Source organism: Thamnophis sirtalis, unplaced genomic scaffold (assembly GCF_051295495.1).
Source record: "Thamnophis sirtalis isolate CommonGarterSnake01/CBP01778 unplaced genomic scaffold, rThaSir2_p1.2 scaffold_2, whole genome shotgun sequence".
NCBI lineage: Eukaryota > Metazoa > Chordata > Lepidosauria > Squamata > Natricidae > Thamnophis > Thamnophis sirtalis.
This window is the reverse complement of record NW_028261382.1, coordinates 50,279,956-50,302,189: the sequence shown is the minus strand read 5'-3', so window position 1 is coordinate 50,302,189 and position 22,234 is coordinate 50,279,956. Positions and strand designations below refer to the sequence as shown.

General features: G+C 57.9%; 1 protein-coding gene across 3 annotated transcripts; it reads left to right on the top strand.

Moving 5' to 3' along the window:
• The first annotated feature begins 261 nt into the window (after window positions 1-261).
• SGSM1 (small G protein signaling modulator 1) lies at window positions 262-19,964 on the top strand. Of its 3 annotated transcripts, none has more exons than XM_087705418.1 (25): window positions 262-544; window positions 5,433-5,508; window positions 6,220-6,382; window positions 6,955-7,107; window positions 7,322-7,389; window positions 7,563-7,708; window positions 7,983-8,114; window positions 8,292-8,416; window positions 8,604-8,671; window positions 8,894-9,054; window positions 9,311-9,437; window positions 10,294-10,470; window positions 12,433-12,571; window positions 12,993-13,057; window positions 13,270-13,415; window positions 13,504-13,632; window positions 13,845-14,027; window positions 14,469-14,540; window positions 14,666-15,217; window positions 15,447-15,571; window positions 15,687-15,769; window positions 16,063-16,172; window positions 16,450-16,546; window positions 16,785-16,952; window positions 17,251-19,964. In XM_087705418.1, exons 1-25 carry the CDS (start codon window positions 380-382, stop codon window positions 17,337-17,339), a joined length of 3,519 nt encoding a protein of 1,172 aa, XP_087561544.1. In that variant the 5' UTR covers window positions 262-379; the 3' UTR covers window positions 17,340-19,964. The 3 variants fall into 3 exon arrangements, with proteins under 3 accessions (XP_087561544.1, XP_087561543.1, XP_013931345.2); XM_087705417.1 differs by having other exon boundaries at window positions 8,891-9,054; XM_014075870.2 differs by lacking the exon at window positions 10,294-10,470 and having other exon boundaries at window positions 263-544; window positions 8,891-9,054.
• Window positions 19,965-22,234: the final 2,270 nt, after the last annotated feature.

The following is a 22,234-nucleotide window of genomic DNA, read 5'->3' as shown; positions in this document are numbered from 1 at the left end:
AGTGAGGGGCCGGGGTGGCCCAGGAACGCTCCGTCTTGGCACAGACTTCCTCTGAGCAGCCTCGCAGGGCTGTTGTGAAGAGGGGAGGGGTGGAGCCCCCGCTGGCCTCCTCCACGGGCACCGAGCGGGAGACGCTGCCAGGCGCCGCTCCGAGTCCGGGGGGGGGGGTGCAGGGGGCGGGGCCAGGGGCGGGGCGGGCGACGAGGAAGAGGGAGGGGCTCCAGCCGCCCTCCTCCCCTCCTCCTCCTGCCGAGCCCGGTGCGCGTATCGGCGGAGCGTCGCATCGCCTCGCCCGGCCTCCCAGCTGCGTCCCCGCGGCCGGCCAGCCGAGCAGCCAGCCGGGGCAGCGGGCGGGCGGAGGGGCGGGCGAGCGAGCAGGATGGCGGCGGCTCCGGCTGCTCCGGCCGCGGGCTCCGGGCGGCGGGCTCCGGGAGCGGCGTCCGGGGGCTCGTCCGCCCTGCGCGCCCTGGCGCCCGCCTCGCTGCTGCTGCTGCCGGCCGAGGCCGAAACCCGGCAGCGCCTCCTGCGCGCCGTCAAGAAGGAGGTGAGTCCGGACGCTGAGCGGCCTCCGCCTGCGCCCGCCCCCCGGCCGGACCTGCTCCCGGAGGCCGGGCCGAAGGCAGCCGGGGGGCCGCGGGCTCCGTTGCGTAAGCGCAGCGCCTCCCGGGCCGGGCTGTCGGCGGCGCCAGCAGAGCCACCTGGTGGCCGAGGGCCCGGAGCGGCTACCGCGCTCCTTCCGCCACCGGCCCGGCCTCAGCCGCCTCCCTGGGCGCAGCGTCGCGGAGGGCGGGGAAGCCCCGCGGCCAAGGCGGCTCTGCTGAGCGCTGCCTTCTTCCCCAGCGAAGGCCGGGAGGGACGGGGACTGGCGCGGGGTTCGGGCCGGGGAGGGGGCTTCGGTTAAGAAGGTCCCGGCTGAGCTGGGCTCCTTCGCCCCTCGGGGGCCTTCAAGGCAGGGGCCGCCCGGCTCCCCCCCCCCCCCCGGCAGCGTCCCTGGAGGGGGGCAGAATTTGAAGGGGCCAAGGGGCAAGAGCGCCCATGCCCGGAATTGTTCCCTCAACGATACCCATCGGGTTAAAGTTTTTTAAAAGGGAAAAAACTCCCTGGACTGCCAACTCTATCCTGTGTGTGGGGGGGGGGTGTTTCGGCCCTTTGCTGAGCCAGATTTGCCCAGTTGGTGGTCCTGGGTGTTGGCAGGTCTTCCTGGCAGCGCTGGCAGGGCTGATTCTGCCGCCTCCTTTTAAATGTCTTTTAATTCACTGGCCTGCCAGCCAGGAACTTCCCTTAGGTTTATTCATTAATGATGAAGCGGCCACATTGTGCCCGCTCTTAAGGCCTATTCTTGGCATCCCCTTTCTGGGGTGTTATTGATGGCCCGGCCGTTGGTCTGCAGCCATTGATACCGTCCATTTGAATTGTGGGCTTAAGGCTGGCAGAGGGGGATTAATTGCCAGCGCAGCCCCTCCAGCTCATTGGCTGCCCAGCGTTCCTTGCCGTGGGCTGCCTGTGAGCTTCAGGGGCACTGTTGGCAAAGCTGGCATAATGCTGGACATGATTGGGGCTGCCAGTTGGTTTGAGAAATTGATGAAAACGTCATTTAACTCTCAATAGTTTTAGCCGGATTACAAGTGTTTACATTTTCCGTTCTTCTAAAGCGGCAGGGGGTAAACCCTGTTAGAATTCGGGCATGGCCTCTCTCCCGGGGGCTGCCATCTGCACTACTAATGTACAGCCTCTCCCCCTGTCCTGCTTTTGGAACCAGAAGCCCCACGGGGTCTTTGGAGGCTGCTGAGAGGGCCTTTGAGTGTTGAGTGAGGCCTGTTTCCCTTGGATGGAGAGGCAAAGGGGGGCCTGCCTCCCACCAGGAGAAGGAGAGGCTTTGATTAACCCAGCACAGAAGACGGAGAGCTCATAAGAGGCCCCCCGGTGGAGGCCCTTCCGAGAGGCTGAAATTCTCTCTTCTTTTGAAGGCCTGGGCTTTCTGCTGAGGGAGGCAGGTCTCTTCTCCCCCAGCGTGGTGCCTTCAAGCATTTTGGGGGAGCCCCGTCTCCCCGGTTCTTCTTCCCATCCTTTCCCGGTGGTGCAGATTCTGGATTGATAATCTCGGCTTGTTTCCATGGGAACGGCTCCCTTCTAAACGAGTCAGCACCAGGCAGACGAAAGAGCCCAGGGCCAGCAAGTGCAACAGCCGAAGGGAGGGGGATCTGGAGTTGTGCGTCACACTCTGCAAGCGTGTGCAAAATTCTGTGATTCTGAGAGGAGAATCGCGTCAAGCTAAATGACATCAGGCAGCCCCTCTTGCACCTACGTGTGCCCCCCAAAACGCAGTCCTTGGTGGGTGTGAGGAGGCTGGAGGCCCCGGACTGGCTGCTCCCCCCCCCTTAACAGGATGCAAAAGCTTCGGATCTTTTGGTGCTGGGATCCTGAGCAGCATTTTAGGCAAACGATGGGAACTTCCCCCCGACCCATTCGGGGTCTTGTAAGTTCAGCTCTGCTGGGAATCGGTCTGTCTGTCCTTAGGGGTCTCCTCGGAGGAAGGCTTGTTCCTCATCCGGGGTCTCTGCTGGGTGATGCTGAGCAAACAGTGACTCAATTTCTTTTTTTAATTAAAAGGGTCCTTTTGGGTCCTTTTGGCTTTCCTCCTGCAGGATGTTGGCGGTGCAGGGCTGATGAGAGCTTATGGACAGATTTGAAAGGGGATTGCATAAGCATGCCATGGGCTAATCGGGGCAGCAAATGGCTGGGGGAAAAGCCCCGTTAAAGATCAGCCTTTGGGGCCGGCTAGACTGAGCACCCACAGAGCTTCCTTGGCTGACTTGAAAATGCTTCTCCAGGGTTTGCTGCTGTGAGCCTTCTTAGCTGCTTTGGGTTCATCCGACAGGGCTTCTCCCAGCCCAACATGGGGTGTCTCGACTGCAGCGGATCAGGGTCTCGGGTTTAATCAGGGTTATAGAAACTCCATCCGCTTCCTTCAAAACGGACCATGAAAGCAGCTTAGGTAAAACTCTTAAAATTGCCCCAGCCCCCAAAGGGGAAAAAGAGGGGCTCAAACATTTGCCCTCGCCCACCCTGGGGCCACAGGAGAGGGTCTGTTGGCCAATGGTGCCCCTGGGCTCCAGGCTTGGCCCTGACAGTGACAAAGCGGCTCTGGGGTCCTTCCCCCAACCAGACCCCTCCCTCCCTCCGGGACGTGTTTCCTTTTTCAGAAGGCGGGAGTGTTGGTGGGGCAGGAAGGCCCAAACCCATACCTAGCAGCCTTGTTCAGCTGTCACTTTTATGAGTGATTCCAGAGCTGAGCCCGCTGGGGAATGTGGCAAAACCTCCCTGGCAAGTTTCAAGGTCCTTTCGGCAGGACGGAGGTGCCATTCTGGGAGATGGAACAAGCGAGTCACCTGCCGGCGTAGCTGATGTGCACCAGGCTTGCAAGAGGCCCCGATATATTCCATGAATGGCCTAACGGCATAAGGAATGTCATAGTTTTCTCTGTGAGAAGATGCTCCTGTGTGCAAACGTGCTCTGAAGGGCCCCGGGGAGGGGAGTCTTTCCTGCAGGGAGGGTCTCAGTGGAGGCCAATTCCTTCTTGTTAAGAAAGCTGGAGAAATCACAGCTCTCTGAGTCCTTATGCTGCCTCCTCTGCCCAGCAGCCACTGGCCTTTGAAAGGAAGGGGGAAAACTGGCCACTCGACTGGGAAGGGGATCGGATTTGGGGGGGGCAGCCTGAGGGTGGAAGCAGGAGCCTGGCCATCCTGCTGCACATCTCGCTCTGATCTGAAGCAATTCCAATAGCAGTTAGACTTATATACCGCTTCATGGGGCTTTCAGCCCTCTGAGGTCCCTCCTGTGGCTTTTGGGGGGGCATTTGCTGCTGGAGAAGCCGTTGCCGGATCTGAGCGTCCTGGGCCTGCTCCTCCTTTCCTTTTGCCCGGCCTCTCCCGCCCTGCCTGCTCTCTTCGGCCTGGTGCAGGAGACGAGGAGGGCCGTGGCCTCAGGGAGGGGCTGCCGGGGAAGCTCTCCAGCCCACGGGGTGCAGAACGCCCCTCCCACCCTCCCTTTCACCAAGGTTGCCATAGCAATGGGAAAGGATGCTGTGCCCGGAATAAATGGCCGAATGGACGGCCAGGGAGGAGGCGAGGGCTACGGAGCCCTTCTGGATGGCTTTGATTGTATTGAAACTGCCGCCTGCACTCCTGGCTTGGTCTGGGATCATCCTCCTTCAGTCCACCCGGAGGCTTCACTGGATGAGAGCTGGCCGCTCCCTTTTCTTCCGCAACCCCTTTTCCCCTGCCGCAAAGCCGCCTTGGGCTCTGTGACCGGCCTCGATGCCCCAGTACAGGAACTGGGCTCTCTGCGCGATTGGGACTCCAGGCCGCAAAAGGCAGCTTGGCCATCTCCTTCCTTTCTCTTCCTGCTGATTAATGGCTTTGCGTCCTTCGCCCTCTCCCACGGCTGCGTCCTGCAGGCCATCTCAAAACAAAGGTCCTTTCGAGGAATATGGACGCCTCCCCTTCACTTCTCAGCTGCCCTCAAGCGGTGGGCCCTGGGTTCTGCCCCGTTTCCCTCCCCTTCCTCTCTCCGGAAGGACGGCATTGGATGCAGTTATGAAACACGCCTGGAGAGAGAGAGAGATGGTTTTGTTGAGTTCACACATGGTCTCCTTCAGAGCACAACCTCATTTGCGCACCCGGGGTTTATGCCTAGTGGCTGTGATTCATTCAGGCAACTGGTTTGCTGCAGTGCGTGAGCCTGGCTCAGGTGGGGCTCAATCTCTCGGCTGGCCTTTTTCCCCACCAAGCAACAAAGATCAAACAACAGATTTCACTGGTCCCTAAAGTCCTTCATTCAAACCAGGAGTTTCCTGAACCACAAGAAAATGCCATTGCTTCAACTTGGCTAAAGGGGGGAAAGTGCTTGGGGGTTTTTCCCCCCTGTTATTTTGCTGTAATGACCGGTTGGGAAAATAGGGTTGGGGGCCACTAGAAGGAATATTTAGAGGCACTGTAACGTTCCCGTGGTTCGTCCATGAGGCCAATGTGGAGAAAAGACAGGACACGACCTTTCTCGGGATGGAGCGACCCAGATTGGGGGTCTGAGAGCCCCTTTTATTGAGATAGGACAAAGGCAGGAGGAGCAATAGCATGTGGTTAAAAACAGCCTGTAAAAGTACAATTTCTAATCTACTGCTCAGGGAGGTTCTGTCTATATATGGTTAAATCCTGGGCGTCATTGGTAGGGCACATCTCAGGATGTTATGTTATGCACTATCAGGATGTTATGGAGTTTTAGGAGTTTGTTTTCTCCTGTGTGGCTCAGCGTGGCTCTGCAGGCCCCGTTATCCACTGGGCCATGGGTAACCGCTACGCCTACACAAGGAATGTTGGCTTGGCAGAGAAACCTCTTTCCACTTATCCATTTTTTCTGAACTTTGTTTCTTACAGGTAAAGCAAATAATGGAGGAAGCCGTCACAAGGAAGTTTGTGCATGAGGATAGCAGCCACATCATTTCTTTCTGCGGTGAGCTGCATGGATGCAGGCCTTCTCTCTCTCTCTCTCTCCCCTCCCTCCCTCCCTCCCTGTGTGTGTGTGTGTGTGTGTGTCTTCCACCTGTTCGGCCACCCTGCAGACAAGCAAGCTCCTTGCATGTGAATGGCTGGCCTCTCCTGAGGTTGGCCTGGGAATCAATGGCTCATTGTCTCTGGCTGCGTCTCTCCCTGGTCCCAGGGGAACAAAGGAGAGCAGAAGGAAAGGAACTGACTTATTTGACTTGCCCTCAACCTTCAGGGAGCACCCTGGGCAGTTAGCAGAGCTTAAGAACAAAAGCTGAATGTAAAAAGTTATGGTTACAATTAGGAGTGCCGCAAAGACACTGGACAGTGAAACATCCAGCTGAAGAGAGCCACCTTTGCCCAAGGCCCAGGAGGAGAAGCTGGGCAGGGAAGTCTCTCTCTGTGTGTCTCCCAGAGGCCTTAAGAAATGCTGGTGTGGTCAGAAGGACAGCCGGGCTCTTAATCTTGACACACAGCCTTCATGGAGGGGGGAGGGTCTCCTTGGAAGAAGCCCTTGCTGGACCCACGAAATCTCCAGCCGTCCAGGGGGAAAGGCTCTTCCGGGGAGGATGGAGTGGCCATGGCAGTTCCACAGCTGAGTTTTGCAAGGGGGGGAGCCTTCAGACAAGAGTCCTCGTTTCCTGGGAGGGCTCTCAGATTCGGGGCTTTGTCCTTCCAGCCGCGGTCGAAGCCTGCGTCCTTCACGGACTCAAGCGCCGGGCAGCCGGTTTCCTGCGGAGCAACAAGATGGCCGCCCTGTTTATGAAGGTGGGCAAGAGTTTCCCGCCGGCCGAGGAGGTTTCCCAGAAAGTGCAGGACCTGGAGCAGCTCATCGAGAGCACGTGAGCCGTGGCAGCTGCGCTGGGGAAACGTTGGGGGAATAATGGGGTTTGTGGGCCTGGCTGGTGCTGAGAGAGGCATTCATGGTGGATCAGCTCAGTCCTGCTTAGGCTGCCTGGACTGCTGGTGCTGAGCGCTGGGTTTGGGGGGGGGAGGAAATGGGGGGGGCTCCCCAGCTAGAATTTAACCCAAGCCCCCCTCTCAGCTCCTGTACCCCTTCGCGGTTTCCTTGCCTTTAGCTTGAGGGTCATTTAGAAAAGTGGAGTCCTCTATAAGTTGAGTCAGTTCCAGGTGGCCCTGCGGGAGGCGCTGTTTCCTCAGCCAAAGTATAGGGAGGGGATTTCCATCAGGAGCTCCTGGGATCTGGGTTCAAATTCCCTCTCTTGCCCTCTGGCTGAGGTTTTTGGTTCGGTTTGGATTTGGTGGGGCACCTGCGTGTATCACGTGCATAAAATACGCACGTGAAAAATAGGTTTCCCCCCCCCCAAAGATAAAACCTCTGATTTGGGGAGGAGTGTGACCCCCCCCCCAGTGATGGTGAATGTGGGACGCCGCCTTCTCTGCCCCCTTCCAGGCGGAACCAGGGCTCCAGCTTGCAGGAAAGCGCTCGCAAAACTCCAAAGCCCCCCAGCCTCTCCCCACAAGCCGTCAGGCACCTCTGGATCCGGACGGCGCTTTTTGAGAAAGTCCTGGACAAAATCGTGCACTACCTGGTGGAAAACAGCAGGTGAAGCTCTCCTCCGCCCTGGCACTGCCACTTGGCTGGCAACCCTGCTGCCATCTCGGCTGTTGGGCCCCTCGGACTGACCAGGGGCCAGCCAAGGTCGGCAGCAGCCACCCGATATTCTGCGAAATGCAGTCGTAGAAAAAGTTAAAATTGGGGAGACTGGCGCCTTCTTCGAGGTCTACCCAGCCTTTTGTGTCTCTCCCCCCACTTGCAGCAAATACTACGAGAAAGAGGCCTTACTCATGGATCCAGTGGATGGACCAATCCTGGCCTCTTTGCTGGGTAAGGGGCTGGAGGCTGGCTGGGCATCCCAGGGGGCTGCAATCCACACCCACCCGGAGGATCTTGACACGTGGAAAGCTGGTGGGCTGAAGGAGGGGAACGTAAGTCTGGGGGAGCGTAAGGCCCAACGTCGCTCTCTCTCTACCCGGCCCTCCTTTATCCTGCGCCCGCAGTGGGTCCTTGTGCCCTGGAGTACACTAAGATGAAGACGGCTGATCACTTCTGGACCGATCCCTCAGCAGACGAGCTGGTCCAAAGGCACCGGATCCACAGCTCCCACTGCTGGCAAGATTCGCCCACCAAGCGCCCTGCGCTCTGCGTAGGTCTCGGAGGGGGACGGCCAGGGAGGTTGGCAGTTGAGGGGCAGCAGGGCAGGGCTGCGTCCCTGAACCAGGTGGCTTTGGGGGCAGAGGGGGGGGGGCTGCCTGGCAAGGCCCCACCGGGATTCTAAAGGGCAAAAAGGGGGGAGGGTGAAAAGGGAGCGCAGCAACAATTCATTTGGGAACGTCAGTCTGGTTAGACTTCGGCCCCCACATTGAACAGTCCAATTATTTGGAAGAAGAAGTTTGCGATTTCCCCGCTTCGGCCTCCAGATCCAGAAAAGGCACTCCAGCGGCAGCATGGATGACCGGCCCACCTTGTCCGCCAGGGATTACGTCGAGTCGCTGCACCAGAACTCCAGGGCCACCCTCCTCTACGGCAAAAACAACGTCTTGGTGCAGCCGGTGAGTTAGCCCGCGAGAGGCCAGTCGGGGCGCCTGAGGGCGTGGCAGGTTGTCCGGAACCTTCTTCCGATTGTTCTTCAACGTGAAGCCGCACGTTTTCTGGACGCTGAGAATTTACTCCCCAGGAAAAACCCCGTCATAAGTCGGTTCTGTCTCCCGTTTTCCCTCTCCCGACAGCGAGACGACATGGAAGCCATTCCGGGCTATTTATCGCTCCATCAGACGGCCGACGTCATGGCGCTGAAGTGGACCCCAAACCAGCTGATGAACGGCTCCGTGGGCGACCTGGACTACGAGAAAAGGTGGGCCCCCCTCCTGCGCTCTTTCGCGGGACTCCCGCGCACAGCCCCCTCCCCTGCGTTTGATGCGGGAGGAATTCGCAGGCCGAGGGAACCTGGCTCAGCCGGGCCCTTCGAGTGCTCCCGCCGTCTGCGGGGAGGGCGCCACTGTTGAGGTGCCCTAGCCAGGCGGTGCTTCTCCCCTCTGCAGCGTTTACTGGGACTACGCCATGACCATCCGCCTGGAAGAGATTGTCTACCTTCACTGCCACCAGCATGGTAAGGCGGCAGCTGGGCTGGCCTGGAACTGGCCCTCCACAGCTCTGAGACTGCCCTCCCTCGCCCGGGTGAAGAGGGGTCAGCATTGAGCCCACTCCTGCGTTGGCTTGGGGGAGGGAGGAGGCCGCCGCGCCCGCTTGGGGTAGCCCAGTTTCTGTGGGGCCCCCGTGGCCAAGTCCGCTCCTCATCCTGCCTTCTCCCTGTGTCTCCTCTGCTCAGTAGACAGCGGGGGCACCGTTGTCCTGGTCAGCCAGGATGGCATCCAGCGCCCTCCCCTGAGGTTCCCGAAGGGAGGGCATCTGCTTCAGTTCCTCTCCTGCCTGGAGAATGGCCTGCTGCCCCACGGCCAGCTGGATCCCCCCCTCTGGTCGCAAAGGGGGAAGGTGAGGCTGGGGGGGGGGAGTTGCACACCTGCAGCCGGGTGTGGGTGGATGCAGAGGGCCTCTTGTCTGAACGGGATCTCCTGCCTCTCGCCCGAGATGCCCGTCCAGCAGCTGGAGCCTGTTCGGGGGGCTGCCTGAATGCGGGAGGCTTTACCCAGAGGCCCCCCGGGCGTTGGCTGCGGCCTTCCTTCTGGCTTTCCTCGGGCTGGTCCAGGGGCAGAGAGAGCTGAGAGGTTTCCGTCTCTGCTTCCCAAAGGGGAAAGTCTTCCCGAGGCTGAAGAAGCGCAACCTGCAGGGGCCCCCGGAGTCTTCCTCGGAGAGGGAGGAAGAGGAGGCCACGGATTACGTCTTCCGGATCCTCTATCCAGGCATCCAAGATTTCGGTAAGGGCCGCTCGGGAGGAGCAGAAGACGGTTCCCCCCACCCCCAAAAAATGTTTCTTTCCTGCATGTTGAGATGCCTCACAGTCACGCGGGGTTCAGAAACGCAACCCATTTTACTATTTTAACTTTTCTGAATTGGTTTTATTTTGTCAGCTGCCTTGAATGCTTGGTGCAGAGGAGAAAAGGGGCATTCTTTTTTTGGGGGGGGAGGGCGAGAATTGAATTTATTGAATTTATTTTGAATTTATTTCATTTATATGCCGCCCTTTTCCCCCGAAGGGGACTCAGGGCGGCTCACAATCCAAGTCAAGGGAAGGGGTACAAATAAAAAATAAAAAGACGAACAAAAACAATACACAATTTAAAAAGCACACAACAGCCATACCATTCGAGGGGGGGGTGGGGGCAAAGGCTCTTTAGCCCCAGGCCTCTCGGAATAGCCAGGTTTTAAGGGCTTTGCGGAAGGCCTGGAGGGTGGTGAGGGTTCGAATCTCCACGGGGAGAAGGCTCTCTGGTGGCAGAGCAGCTCAGGGGCCCTTCATGATCCAACGTACTCGTCCATTTGTGGCTCCCTTGCAAAAGAGGGAGCCTGTAAAAGCTGAGAGTTTGGAGGGGGGGGACAAGAGGGGGGTGGGTGGGAGGACGAGAGGAGTGAGCTGATGAGATGGCCTTTCTGGTGCTCCCTTTTGGGGGGAAATCTTATAATTCGAAGGAGTTTGCCTCTTCCACCAGCCTCGGGCGCCTGCTGAAGAGAAGAAGGGACGTTCCCTTAGAACAAACGTCCAAACTCTTTGGGGGTGTTTCCCATAAACAGTCGGGGGTCCATTTTTATATTTTCCCTTTTCTGCTCCTTCAGCTGTGGTTAACGGCTCTTGCCTTGCCCCCACCTCTGCCAACGCTGGTGCTTCTGGGCAAGAGGCGACTTGGATGGCCCGGATCCATGGCAAAGTCGTGGTCATCCCCAAATGGCCCCTGAGTCTTCCTGGGGGGGCCCTTCCTTCCCCCACCAGCTCGGAGTCCAGGCAGCGCTCTTGTAATGTTCCATTCGCCCACTGGGGGGCGCACTTGAGGCTGGGCAGCTTATCCCCCTGTGTTGGCATTCGTGGCTTGGCAAGGCAGGGACCGCCTCTCCGTCCCCTTTGTGTGTGGTGGGGGGCTTCCTCCTCAGCCCCCCCACTTCCTGCTTCAGAGACAGGAAGCCTCAGAGGGGAGAAGGGGCAGAGCTGGGCCTTTTATCCCCCGGCAATATTGCAATTGGAGTGATCGAACTGACTTCCCCAGCTCGATTTGCCTCCACTAAAACAGCCCCAAATAAGAACATTTCTCATGCACGGGAAAAAAATAAGATTATACTCTACAGCACATCTAAGGGTGTTGGTTTAATCAGCTCAGCGGAGGGAACGAACATCCCTGCAGTTCTTATTACACCAGTGTTTCTCAACCTTGGCGACTTTAAGTCCTGTGGACTTCAACTCCCAGAATCCCCCAGCCAGCATAGCTGGCTGGGGGATTCTGGGAGTTAAAGTCCACAGGACTTAAAGTCGCCAAGGTTGAGAAACACTGTATTACACCATTTGCAAGTTGAGTCCGGAGGACAGGAAGATGGATGGAAGAAGGGGAAGCAATGGGCTCCGGGGAAGATGGACTTCGGAGGGGCCCCCTTGCCCACTTCAGATGCCATCACAGGCCAAGCTCTTGACTTTGCAAACTTTCCTCCTTTGATCCTTGCCATTTTCTTCCCGAGTTTCGCCTCCCTTGTTCCTCAAATAAGGGGGTTCTGTTTTGTGGGGCCCTCAATTCCGTCTGAGAACAGAGATGTGCTGCCATTCCCGAATTATGGCTCTTGGCAGTTTTGCTGGGTGATTCGGGAGACTTCCACCTGGTGAAATGACGCTGGGCTGAATTCTCTGGCCCTGGTGGGGGAATTGCCCTGGTTGAGCCTCAGAGGTGACACCTGTTGCTTAGAACAAAACGAATTCTATCCAGTCTCTGAGATCGGCTCAGATTAGCCTGCCTTTAGCTCAGCTGCAACAGGACAGGACAGGACAGGACACCTGATTGGCTAAGTTTCCCAAGGAACATTTCCATGGAATCTAGAAATCCAGCAAAAATCAATGATGTTACCGAAGGGCTTTCCCTGATAGGTCTGGGTGGGGGGTTTACAAAGAGGAGAGCAATTCAGCCATGCAGCCTAAGGGGGAGCTAAGACCCCCGTCAGCAAACAGAAGCTGCTTAAGGTTTGAGAGGACAAGCAGAGCAGAGCAAACTGCCCCCCCCTCTCCCCCTCGCCCTCCCCAGCCTTTCCTTGCACCCAAATGGTGGAGTGATTTAATCTTGGATGGTAGCAGCCTCCCAATCCAAATTAACTTTGGGCTCCTGGTTGGTTTGCAAGAGGAGAATAGCAATAGCAATAGCAGTTAGACTTATATACCGCTTCATAGGGCTTTCAGCCCTCTCTAAGCGGTTTACAGAGAGTCAGCATATCGCCCCCAACAATCTGGGTCCTCATTTTACCCACCTCGGAAGGATGGAAGGCTGAGTCAACCCTGAGCCGGTGAGATTTGAACCGCTGAACTGCTGATCTAGCAGTAGCCTGCAGTGCTGCATTTAACCACTGCGCCACCTCGGCAAGTTGGAGGAGGGGAGAGCCATGGGGAGGGTGGGGGGGCGGGGGGGGGCTTGAAGAGGCCAAGGTGGGTCCAGTCCCAGCTCCTGCTTGAGGTCCCTGCGGGAGGCTTAGCCTCAAGGAGAGCCTTGCCCTCTGCTGCCCTCTGGTGTTCTCCCTGATGGTGTCTCCTTTCCTCTTGGTCTTCCTTCCCTGGCTTTGCCCCCCAAAGCCTCGCGGGGACGATGGGATGAGGATCAAAGCCTCGGCCTGGCCGGCGCCCCAATCTTTCCAAGGGCGCTTCCTCCTCGCTTGCTTTCTCGGCTCCTGCACTGGCGCTCCTCCCTCCCTCCCTGCGCAACATTAACAGCCCATTTCCGGCTCTTGCAGCCCCCCAGGACCTGATGGACGCGCCCGGGAGCGCCCTCCCTTCCATGTGGCAGCCGAGTACCCGCAAGGCCTCCTGCTCTTCCTGCACCCAGGGGGCATCCAGGGAGAACGGCCTCTCGAACGGCTGCAACCACGAAAGGTGAAGGAGGCGAGGCGGCCTTGGGGCGGGGGGCGGGGGGATCCTGGGCACGAAGGGAGCTGAAAAGAAGGGTGGGATGTCACCACCCCCTGCAAGGAGGACGAAGCCCCTCTGCTACTCCCCGGATTGGGCATCCTGGTAACTTTTGCTTTTTTTTGGGGGGGGGGGGGGAGAGATCGAGAACTGAAGAGGGTTGGCAGGATTGCTCTTCAATCCGGAGTGAGGATGAGCCTGCCCCTCCCCCACCACGAGAACATCTGCCTTTAGGGGATACGTTGGAGGGCCTCTGCTTAAAAAGAGGGGGGGGACATGGAGGGAGGAGAAACAGCCCAGATTCTACTTGATCTTCGGTTTGGCCTCTAAGAAGCAGATTCAGGGAAGGGCACTTGGCCCCCTCCTCTCCCTCCCTCTCTCTCCGCAGAGCCCCCCTGAAGCTCCTGTGTGACAACATGAAGTACCAAATCGTCTCTCGGGCGTTTTACGGCTGTGAGTATTTCCCACCGTGAGACCCTCCAAGGCCCAGCCAGGCCTTCCCTCCCCGTCCCTGAGCAGGGGAAATGGGGCTCTGGCTCTAATGGGGGGCGTCCAGCGTCCTCTTTCCGTCCTTCGTGGAGATGAACTGGGGGTCTCTCGGAGGGGAGGGGAGGGGTCTGCCCTTTGGGGAGCCTCTCTTGCTCCTTCTGCTCCTTCTGTTCCAGGGCTGGCCTACTGCCGACACCTTTCCACCGTCCGGACGCACCTCTCGGCGCTGGTCAACCATGCCATTGTGTCTCCCGAGGTGCCCTGCGATGCCAGCTCGGGGCTGACGGTGGAGATCTGGGAGAGGTTCCTCCAGGACGGCACGGTAGAGAGATGCACCCTTGGGGCCCCCTCCTCTTCCAGCCCTGCGCCCCCCCCCCTTCCAGGCCGTTTCAAGCGCCTTCTCTCCGCAGAGCTACGAGGAGAAGGAACTGCTTCGGCTGGTCTACTTCGGAGGAATCCAGCATGAGATCCGGAAGTCCGTCTGGCCCTTCCTGCTGGGACATTACCAGTTTGGGATGCTGGAAGCCGAGAGGAAAGAGGTGAGCCCGATTTCAAAACAATGAAACAAGTGTGCATTCTGCCCCCCCCCAGCGCCTCCCCCCCTCCAGGGAACTTGGATGCTGGGATTGGGTGGAAGGGCTTCCAAACAGTCTCTTCTTCCGCTGAGCCCTTGTTCCTTTGCTTCTCCATCCGGGGGTCTTTGGGGGCTCCTGCCGTGCTACCCCCCCCCCCCTGTCTTTCTTGCCGGCAGGTGGACCTACAGACCCGGGCCCACTACGAGCAAACCATGGCTGAGTGGCTGGGCTGCGAGGCCATCGTCCGGCAGCGGGAGAAGGAGTCCCACGCAGCGGCCCTGGCCAAGTGCTCCTCGGGGGCCAGCCTGGACTCCCACGTGGGGCCCCTGAGGCACCGCGACTCCACCGTCAGCAACGGCGTGAGCATCTCCCGGGGCCTCCCCAGCAAAAGGCTTCCCTTTAAGCCAGTGTTTTTCAACCTTGGCAACTTGAAGATGTCCGGACTTCAACTCCCAGAATTCCCCAGCAGTGGTTAGGACAGTGTTTCTCAACCTTGTCAACTTGAAGATGTCCGGACTTCAACTCCCAGAGTTCCCCAGCCAGCATTCGCTGGCTGGGGAATTCTGGGAGTTGAAGTCCGGACATCTTCAAGTTGCCAAGGTTGAAAAACACTGCTTTAAGCCATCGAATGCAGCGGGCAGCTTAGGTCCCCTTCTTTACCCAGCCGGCCTTTGGAAATGGGCCGGGCCAGAAACGGGTGGTGGTAGTTGTGTCCTGTTTAAGCCCACCCCCCCCTCTGTCCACGTGGAAGAGCCCGGACGACTGATGCCGCCTCCCCTCCTTCCTCCTCCCCCTTGCAGTCTTCCCAGAGTAGCAGTTTTGGCCCCCAGAACCTCAGCCGGCTGCAGAGCGACTCCAGCGGCAGCACCCAGGTGAGGAAGGGTCCCCTCCTTGTTGGGGGGGGGAGCCTTTGGGGAGGCTGCCGACCCCACCAGGGCCTCCCAGAGCAACCAGAGCGCAGCAATGTGGTTGGTGGGCGCTGTTTGTTCTTTGCCAGGTGTTTGAATCGGTGGAGGAGCTGGAGCAGACGGAAGCCGAGTTGAAGCTGGAGGCCGGCAGGCCAGCGGCTCTCCCCAACGGTGGGGCCCCTGAGGCCGGGCCCTGCTCCCCCGACTCCGGCCACCCTTCCTCCCAGAACTTCTCCGTCACCTCGGCCTATTCGGAGCAGAGCTTCAGCACGGAGGAGAGCTGGCCGGAGGCGGGCAAAGCGGGGGCAGCCCAGGCCGCTGGGGAAGGGGCCCCGCCTGCCGTGGACGGCAAGGGAGAGGCGGAAGGGCCCCAGGGGGAGGACTCTGTCGCCAGCACCCTGGATGCCTTGGCCGGGGTGGGCCAGGAGCTGCCCGCGGAAGAGGGGGGGGCCCCCTCTGTGGCCGACCACTGGGCCCTCCCCAGTGCAGAGCAGCCGAGTTCCATGGGGAGCGAAGAGGACCTGTCGGAGGAGCCCGAGATGGAGAGCCTCTTCCCAACCCTGGATTCGCACTCGCTGGCCGTCACCGACCTCACCCTGAGCGAAGTCTCCCCCGTCTCTTCCTCTGGGGTGGCCTACTCGGTGAGCTCCCCCTTCTTTCCCTATGCAGGAGAATGGGGCGTTCTCTGCCCTCCCGAAATTCTGGCCCCGTAAGTCGAGGATCCACATGGGGATCCATGAGAACTGGAATCCTCCAGAGCAAATAGAGATCGGAGGCCGCCTCTCGTTGGCCGCTTTTGGGGGGGTCACCAACGGTCCCCCCCCCCGACCTTTGCGCTCCTTTCAATTGGCCTCAATCTCTGCCCCATAGCCGGAGCTGCTGGACCTCTACACGGTCAACCTGCACCGCATTGAGAAGGACGTCCAGAGGTGTGACCGCAACTACTGGTACTTCTCCCCGGTCAACCTGGAGAAGCTGCGGAACGTCATGTGCAGGTGAGGGTCCCGGCTCCTCCCTGGGGAGGGGGGGATGTTCTCTGCTGCAGAGCCTCCCCCTCCCTTTCCCTCCCCCCTCCGTGACCTCCTCACGGCGCCTCCCTCCTCCCTGCAGCTACATCTGGCACCATATTGACGTGGGCTACGTCCAGGGAATGTGCGACTTGCTGGCTCCGCTGCTGGTCATCCTGGATGAGGGTGAGTGGCTCTGTGTCCCTCGGAGGCTGGCCTGGGGGTGGCAGAGCTCCACCTGAGATCCATGGGGGGGGGGGGGTTGAGAGGCTCCGGTCCACAGCCTTCCTCCAACTGCAGGAGGAGAAATGACTGGAAAGGGAGGACTTTTGGGCCCTTGGAGTGGGGAGGGGAGTGCCTGGTGCCTGGGGCTGGCAGAGGGCCACTGCTCTGGCACCTGGGTGGCTGGAGATGGGGCTGGGGGCTCTGGGCAGTGGGAGGGCGGTCCTGGACATGGCTCCTTTCCGCCCCTCCGGCAGAAGCCCTGGCCTTCAGCTGCTTCACAGAGCTGATGAAGAGAATGAACCAGAACTTCCCCCATGGAGGAGCCATGGACACCCACTTTGCCAACATGCGGTCCCTCATCCAGGTACGGAGGGGCAGCCGGCCGATCCACATGCCGGGTCCCTCGTGGCCTGCCTGGCCTGGCTTTCGGAGGCGGGGGGGGGGGGGCTGTTCCTCTCAAACAGGCAGACATTCAACAGGAAAGGCTTTCTGGTGGGACGGGGGAGAGGAGGGAAGGGGCTCCCAGTGGGGGAGTCTGTGGGGAGGCGGCTGAACTGGACCCTCCTGGAAGCAGCGTTGGGCCAGAGGGTGCTGCGGCCTGGCTGTCCTCTCCCCCAGACCCAAATGGGCTTTTCTGGCAGATCCTGGACTCGGAGCTCTTCGAACTGATGCACCAAAACGGGGACTACACCCATTTCTACTTCTGCTATCGCTGGTTCCTCTTGGATTTCAAGCGAGGTGAGCGGGCCAGAAGTGGCACGGAGATCCGTTGGGGGCCAGGAGGGGGGCCCTTTGCTTGGCACAGCTTCATGGGCTCAGTGGTCCTCCTGAGTGTGGGGTTGGGTGTGATCTGGGCCTGGGGGTGTGGTGAATCCCTGGGGGGGGGGATAAGGAGGATGGGCTTCTGGGGACCGGTGTGGGGTCTGGCAGCTCCCACGGCTTCTGCTCCTCCCTCCGTGCCCCCCCTCCCCCCCAGAGCTGGTCTACGAGGATGTCTTCACCGTCTGGGAGACCATCTGGGCGGCATCTCAGGTCTCCTCGCCTTGCTACGGCCTCTTCATCGCCCTGGCCCTGGTGGAGGTGTATCGGGACATCATTCTGGAGAACAACATGGACTTCACGGACATCATCAAGTTCTTCAATGGTACGAGCCCCACGGAGGAAGCCGCCTGGCCTAACTGGGTGGGGGAGGGGCTTCCTGGCCTGGGGGCTTTGCTGAGGGTCCTCGTTTCTCAAGAGACCCTCCACCCTTCAGCAGGGAGACCTTCCTGTTTGGTTTTGCTGGGGTGGGATCCGACAGAAAGTTTTCCCCCGCTGCCCCAGGGGCTGCAGCCTAAGGCAACTTTAAGCCTCGTGGACTTCAACTCCCAGAATTCCCCAGCCGGCTCTGCTTTCCTTTGGAGGCCCCTGGTCTAAGGTTCCCTTCCGCTTCTCCCTCCCAGAAATGGCCGAGCGGCACAACACGAAGCAGGTCCTCCAACTGGCCCGGGAACTCGTCTCCAAAGTCCAGACGCTGATTGAGAACAAGTGATTGGGACGCTCCCTGTCACCCTGGCCTTCCTGCCCTTGGAGGATGGATGACGCCGAGGGTCCCGGGAGGGTCCGTCCTGGGCTCCGACCCCCTGGAGAGGCAGCAGAGGAGAACCTGGACTCGCCCATCTGCCCAGCAGCCACTTGACACTTGACCAAAGAACTCCGACCCCCACTCCCTCCCCCGTCTTGGCCAGGCGGGCATTTGACCTGGGCCAGAGTGGGAGATGGGGGCCTTGGCAAAGGTGGCAGGAACGGGCCAGTCCTTAGTTCCCCCCCTCTCTTCAGATCTTCCTGCCGTGCGTGTGGGTTGGGGGCGTGCGGCTTCCTCCCCAGATCTTGTCCCACTGCACTGGAGGACCCGGGCTGACGCTTGACCTCCTCCGCCCTCTGGATTGGGCTGCCCTTCGGGGCCATCTCTGCCCTGGAGCTCTTCTGGGCAGCCTCCTCCGTCCGCAGGCCTTGGTGCCAAATCCCTGCTGCCATATGGACTGATGGACGTCTGCTTTCATGAGGCTGGACTGGGCTCCCTGTGCTGCTTCTCCTTGTGGCCTCTCGTCCTCCCCTGCTCTGAGGGGGGCCGCCTGCCCTGGCTCCTTCCCCCTTTTCCCGGAGGGAAGCCCTTCTCCATCCTTTCAGTCTTTGGCTGGCGTGGGATCGTGCCCAACAGCGTCCCCCACTCCGTCTCTGAGGGGCCCCGTCAGCCGCCTTCTGAAGCAGGCGAAGAGGGCAGCCCTGCCTTGTCTTCCTCCAGAATCGCCCCTCAGCAGGGACCTCGGCTTCTCGGGGAGGGAGGGAGGCTTGGTGGTTTGATTCCTTTAAACTCAGGTGTTTTTCAAGAGGAGCAAAATGGGGTTTTGTTACCTGTCAAAACCTGCCAGGAAAAAGCCTCCCTTTGGGCTGAGCCAGTCCCCTTGTTTTTGCTGTGAAAATGCTTTCCTGCAAGCCGGAAGCCCTTTAGCCATAGCTGTTCCCCGCTTTCTTCCCTTGGAAGGACCCGTCCCCTAAACAGTGCTGCAGTTCCTCTCTGGGCTTCTAATCTCCCCATCCCGTTTTGGAGAGGGAAAAGTAACAAAAAGAGCAACTCTTAAAGGCTTCTGTCCGTCTCTGTTGGCTTGTCTGTGTATGTGTTTGTGCATTTCTGGTACATATAGATATATATATGTGTGTGTGTGTATATTTAACGTATGTATGTATATTTAACATAAGCAGAACATTCTGCCTTTGCTGGACTTCAGAGAGGTCTGCAATTACGGCTCCTTTCTAGCTGCTATTTCTACGGTCACTTCAAACATTGGAATGGGCTCCTCCTCCTCCTGCAAATCCCAGGGAAATTTAGTTCAGGAAACGGAAGTGGCTGACTTCCAAATTGCGTAGCCCAGGGAGGAAGGACCCTTGGCAGAAACGTTATCCGAGGTAACCCCTTTAGGTAAGGAGGAAGGTGATGCTGCTGGGAGGAGCAGGAGGCAAATTGGACTCCCTTTGCACTGCCACAAGCTTTCTCAGTACTTGTTTCTTGTGGTCCTGAGAATAGCAAGGCCGTCTCTGTGTGGAGGGGCAGCCTGGGCAGAGTTCTTGGTGAAAACGCAAGGAAGCTATTGTCCAGGAAGCCTGGCCCATTCTTGGCAATCTTTTACAGAAAAGGGGGCATTTAGAGACCAAGGTTCCTGGGTTTTTGAAACCCAACTCATTTTTTAAAGAGTTTTCTCTGGGCTAGAGGTGGGCAAAGTGGAATGTTGGGTAATCAGTTGGATTACCCAAAAGATCCAATGCGTGTGCGAGTGTGTATGTGTGCAAATGTGCATTTTAATTGTGCTGGGCTATCGAATTTTTGATATCGCTCTAGTGATCTTTCCTAAAAGCACAATCCTGAGTGAGTGATCTGTTCCTGAAAGAGAAATCTTGTTGCCTTTTGAACAAGAAAATTATGCCAGATCCCTTCCATATAATGCTTGGGTGGGCACCGTCGGCTCCATGGGGATGGGGGCATTTCATTCTGGGCACACTGATGCCGCGGTAGAGACCAGCAGTGACTCTTGGTGACAACTTTCCCCCCCCCCAAAAAAAATCTGTAGGGCAGCAGCTAAGCTGTTTTAAAGTAGCCATTGGCAGAGTCCCTGGCAGGAGATTAGCTCCCCCCCCCCCCCCGGCTTCCCTTGGGCGTGCCTGGTGTGTTCAGGTCAGAGAGAACCTCCCAGAGAGGGTGTCTTGGGCAACGCAGCTCATGCCCTTCGGGGCGACTCTGATAGGGGCCACAAAGGCCAGCTGAGGAATGGGTGCCTGGTCCTGGCTGCCGAGGAAGGCAGAGAGCGGATGGTGTCTCTTGGAGAGCAGGAGCTGAGTGTGTGCACATGTGGGGGAAACAGTTACAAATGCAAGGGAGACATTATTTATACCTGTTTATGAATTCTGTGTGTCCTGAGGTCTGTGTGCATGAATCCCTATGCAAGCAGAGGTGTGTTTTCTGTCGCTGTCTCCAAATGTATCTTGTAAACATTTTAGCAGGAAATTATCTTGTCTATAGCAACATATTATACAGATCACTGTGGTAGCTCATGCAAATATATGTCTGTGAGCAGGTGTGCATGCACATGCACACACATCCATGCATAAAAAGATGTCTGGATTATGCGGTGCAAGAGCTTTGTGTGATCTTGAGGACTTCCCTCCCTCCGGTGTTTGTTGAAGGGGCCAGTGAAACAGGTATTTTTCTCTTCTGCTTCAGGAAGTGATTTGAGGAAAGCTTTCTCAGCTTATAACATGGCTGTTTGTTTATAACCGAAGTGATATACTGCTTCCCATAAAATATCTGGGAACAATGTGTAAGTTATGTGTTATCAGGGGGCAGAGTCCATGTTCGAAGCCTCCTTTTCACCCCCAGATAAGTGACCTCCTGCCTGGTTCAGCAGAAAGAGGCAGCCGCTCCCATTCGATGCTGGTTCCTCCCCCAGGGAGAGGGGTGGGTGCTGGCCTCAGGTGTCCAGATAATTCCTCTGGGCTGAGGGGGCTTCGTGTTTGACTTGTAGGGCAGGGGGAGGCAAGGCTCCCTTTCAGATAGGGGTTGTGCTGGCTCAGCCTGGTGATTTGATTGATTGATTTGATTGATTTGATTTTATTATATTTATATGCTGCCCTTCCCCCCACCCCCCATGGGGACTCAGGGCGGCTCACAATTCAAATCAGGGAAGGGGAGTACAGACAAAAAATAAAAGACGAAACATAACAATACATAATTTAAAAACACACAACAGTCATACCATTCCAGACGGGGGCAACAGCTCTTTAGCCCCAGGCCTGTCGGAACAGCCTGGTTTTAAGGGCTTTGCGGAAGGCCTGGAGGGTGGTGAGGGTTCGAATCTCCACGGGGAGTTCGTTCCAGAGGGTCGGAGCAGCCACAGAGAAGGCTCTCCTCCGGGTAGTCGCCAGTCGACACTGGCCGGTGGATGGAATTCGGAGGAGGCCTAATCTGTGGGATCTAATCGGTCTAGTGGAGGTGATTGCTCACCCCTTTTTGCTGAGTTTGCCTTAAAATGAAACTAGTCCAATTTACAGGCTGGGAGGCTTGTGGGGGAGGACTGGAAACTCCGAGGGGTGGGGGATGAATCAGGAAGGCAAGACAATTGTTGGCACACACAGCCACACCTTTGGAACAGCCAGGCCAGTGAGTCTTGAGCAACTGAGCTCAGTTTCATCCTTGCTTGCTCTTGCATTCTTGTGCTGGATGCATTTTGGAGCAAATGGGGGGTTGGAACACCTGAAGAATGCAAGAACTCTCTTTTCTTGTGACTGTGGGTCTGTGTGTGCACAAGTGAGCATTCGGTGCACTTCCCATTCCAGGGGTTTAATCGGAGGAGTCGAGATCCAAGTTTCAAAGCAGGGAAGGCCTAGTTTTTTTTTTACCCCACAGAGAACTACAGCAGCACACACATAAATTCCCCATGCTGGGTGGGCAGAAAAGGCTGCATTGCCTAATTTCCCTGCCTCCTTGGGGCGTCAAGGGGGTGAATTTCCCAATTTGCTTCTGGCTCTTGCCTTGCTTACTGGCACCCGCTGCCGGGGGTCCCAAAAGATTAAATCAGGGCTTCTGTACTCTAATTGTGGGCCAGGGAGGTAAAGTGTAACCGGACCTCCCTCCTTCCACTCAGGAAGCTGAGATCCTGGTGAGTGGGGGCTCTTGGCTTCTCCAGCCCCTTCTCCCCCCCCCCTCCAGTAATACCAGGTGGCTTTCAGGAAGCGAGATGTGAATGTGTAGCAACTGCTGTCCAACACAAATTAGCTGCTGCTTGTATTTGTGTGTGTGTGTGTGTTGGGGGGGGGGTTATTTCATCCATTCTGGAAGTGCCTCCTGGCATCGTAGTTTCTATGCTTCATGTTTTGTCTGGTTTAAAAAAGAAGCTGGTTGTTTTTTTTTTTTGTTTGAATTTTGCCCTCGTTCCTTCGTGGTCATTGACTCAACCGAGCTTTGGAATTTTGTTAATTCTGATTTGTGCGATTTGTGTGATCTGCTGTGGGGCCAGAGAGAAAAACCAGGGGAAAGTTATATATTGTCTTTGGTTCTATGTGTCTTCAAATCCACAGTAAAAGAGCAAAAAAGCCAAAGCAGCTGAGTCCCGCCAGTCTTTGAACCGCCCTGCTCTGCCCCAGGGAGGGAGGGAGGGAGGTTGGGACCCCGGGAGAAGATGCCCAGGTGGGGCCCGCCTTCCACTCCGCCGCTCAGAGCGGGGCTGGGCGTGGGAAGCCGGCCTGCGAAAGCTTGAAAAGCAGCTCCGGGGGTCTTTTCCTTCGCAGGACCCCCGTTGCAGCTCTTTGCAGGGGAGGGGTCCCCAGGCTCTTCCAAGTCCCACCAGCCACGCCACCCCGGGGATTCTGGGACTTGTAGTTCGCATCTGGGGGGGG